Below are 1,529 nucleotides of genomic sequence, written 5' to 3' on the forward strand. Positions count from 1 at the left end.
TTTCGCCCCGTTTTTTGTTTTGTCTGCCGTCAAAATAGCCCTGACGAAGCCCTGCAACGTGGGGCGAAACGTTGGCTCAATAAAATAGTATAATTCTACTATTTGAGTTTTTTTGACCGCACCCGGACCATATTCCTTTCATCTTTACTCACGGTCAATCAATAATCTTCCATAAATAAATATGGTTTTGTTTATTTATGTTGTTCTTTGCTGACCGCACCTCCCGACAAACCTCTCCAACCAGTAATTATATTTGTGTGTTATAATGAGTAATAGAGGCAGTTGCTAGGGGCTGATAAGGCGTTGGTCCGTTGCTAAGGCGTCACCTAGCAACGGACCGACCATCTTAGTTTTTTATAGCAGTTCCAGCTAATTAGTGGCCCTGGTAGCGTCTCAGCAGCTCTGTCTGCGTTTATAGTTTAATAGTTTAGACATTTGTTGAGTGTTTTAGTCGTCGCTACAGTTCAAAACCAGACCTTTTCTGTGTTTCGACTTTAATATGAGTTCCGGATAATTAGTGGCTTTGAACGTGTGTAACCAGCCCTGTCTGCGTTCATTTCGCTGTTGGATATTTGGACTGTCGATGAGCCACTAGACCAACTTTGGATCATTACAGCGGTGTATTGAGCTACAGAGTTGCGACCTACACATCTCGGCAGCACTCTTCCTCTGACCTATCGGAGTGGAGCAACCTTTCGTCGTGCAGTATTTATTTTATATATTTATTTGTTTGTTTATTTGTAAATTAGTGTCTTTTCGTTTTCATAATTTATCTAACTATTTTATTTTTATCTGAGAGGCCTTTGTAATCTTTATTAGTCATATTTTAGTTTTAGTTTTTAAAATGTTTAAATTGAACCAAATAAATGTTTGTGTTTTTGTTCATTTTAAAGCCTTCCAACAAAAGGACATAGTCGATTTGAGGTGGCTTTAACAATCTTAATTATATACATTTAAATATTTAAAAAAAAAAATGTTGTATTTAAGAAAATTCTCCTAATAAGTTAATGTTGACTTACCAGTGTATAATATAAATTCACGATGTTCAGTAGAAGAATGTGTGTGAAAAACATCTCGCTTTTACACTAGGTTGAAACTTGCAATACTGTAGATCCTATAAAAATATAAAATAACTTATAATTTTTAACCAATAAAATATGGACTAAGAAAATTAAATGTGTAGGGTAGATATCCCTTTTTTTTTATAAGAAATAGTCATTTTTAAGTGGAATCAATTAATGAATTCATCAAAAAAAGTTAAACGAAATTCAATTCTTAGATAGCAGCTTTAACGCACTTGCTCAGCCTCCACTGGCTCATTACCAGTGAGAGATGCGGCGAGAGAGATGCGCTGGGATCTCTTGAGCTCTGCTCTACCCCTCACACGCGGGGGATAGAGTGGGCTCAGGGATCCTCAGGTCGATTGTGTAAATATTGTATATATTATTTTATCATTATGTTATTTTATTTTTCATACAGATAGTTTGATTATGTTCATCTTGTCTATTCTTTTGTTTGTATATATTTTA

General features: G+C 35.3%; 1 protein-coding gene across 1 annotated transcript in view; it reads right to left on the reverse strand.

Moving 5' to 3' along the window:
• Positions 1-1,529, reverse strand: part of LOC106680151 (ankyrin-1) — a 25,134-nt gene that overhangs the window by 13,478 nt on the left and 10,127 nt on the right. The window contains exon 2 of the mRNA XM_014419661.3: positions 1,020-1,114. Coding sequence (XP_014275147.1) covers positions 1,020-1,073 — 54 coding nt within the window. The 5' untranslated portion in view covers positions 1,074-1,114. The remainder of the gene's footprint in view (positions 1-1,019; positions 1,115-1,529) is intronic.

The sequence above is a fragment of the Halyomorpha halys genome, unplaced genomic scaffold (genome assembly GCF_000696795.3).
Source record: "Halyomorpha halys isolate HHAL.00 unplaced genomic scaffold, Hhal_1.1 Scaffold246.1, whole genome shotgun sequence".
In the NCBI taxonomy this organism is placed as follows: domain Eukaryota; kingdom Metazoa; phylum Arthropoda; class Insecta; order Hemiptera; family Pentatomidae; genus Halyomorpha; species Halyomorpha halys.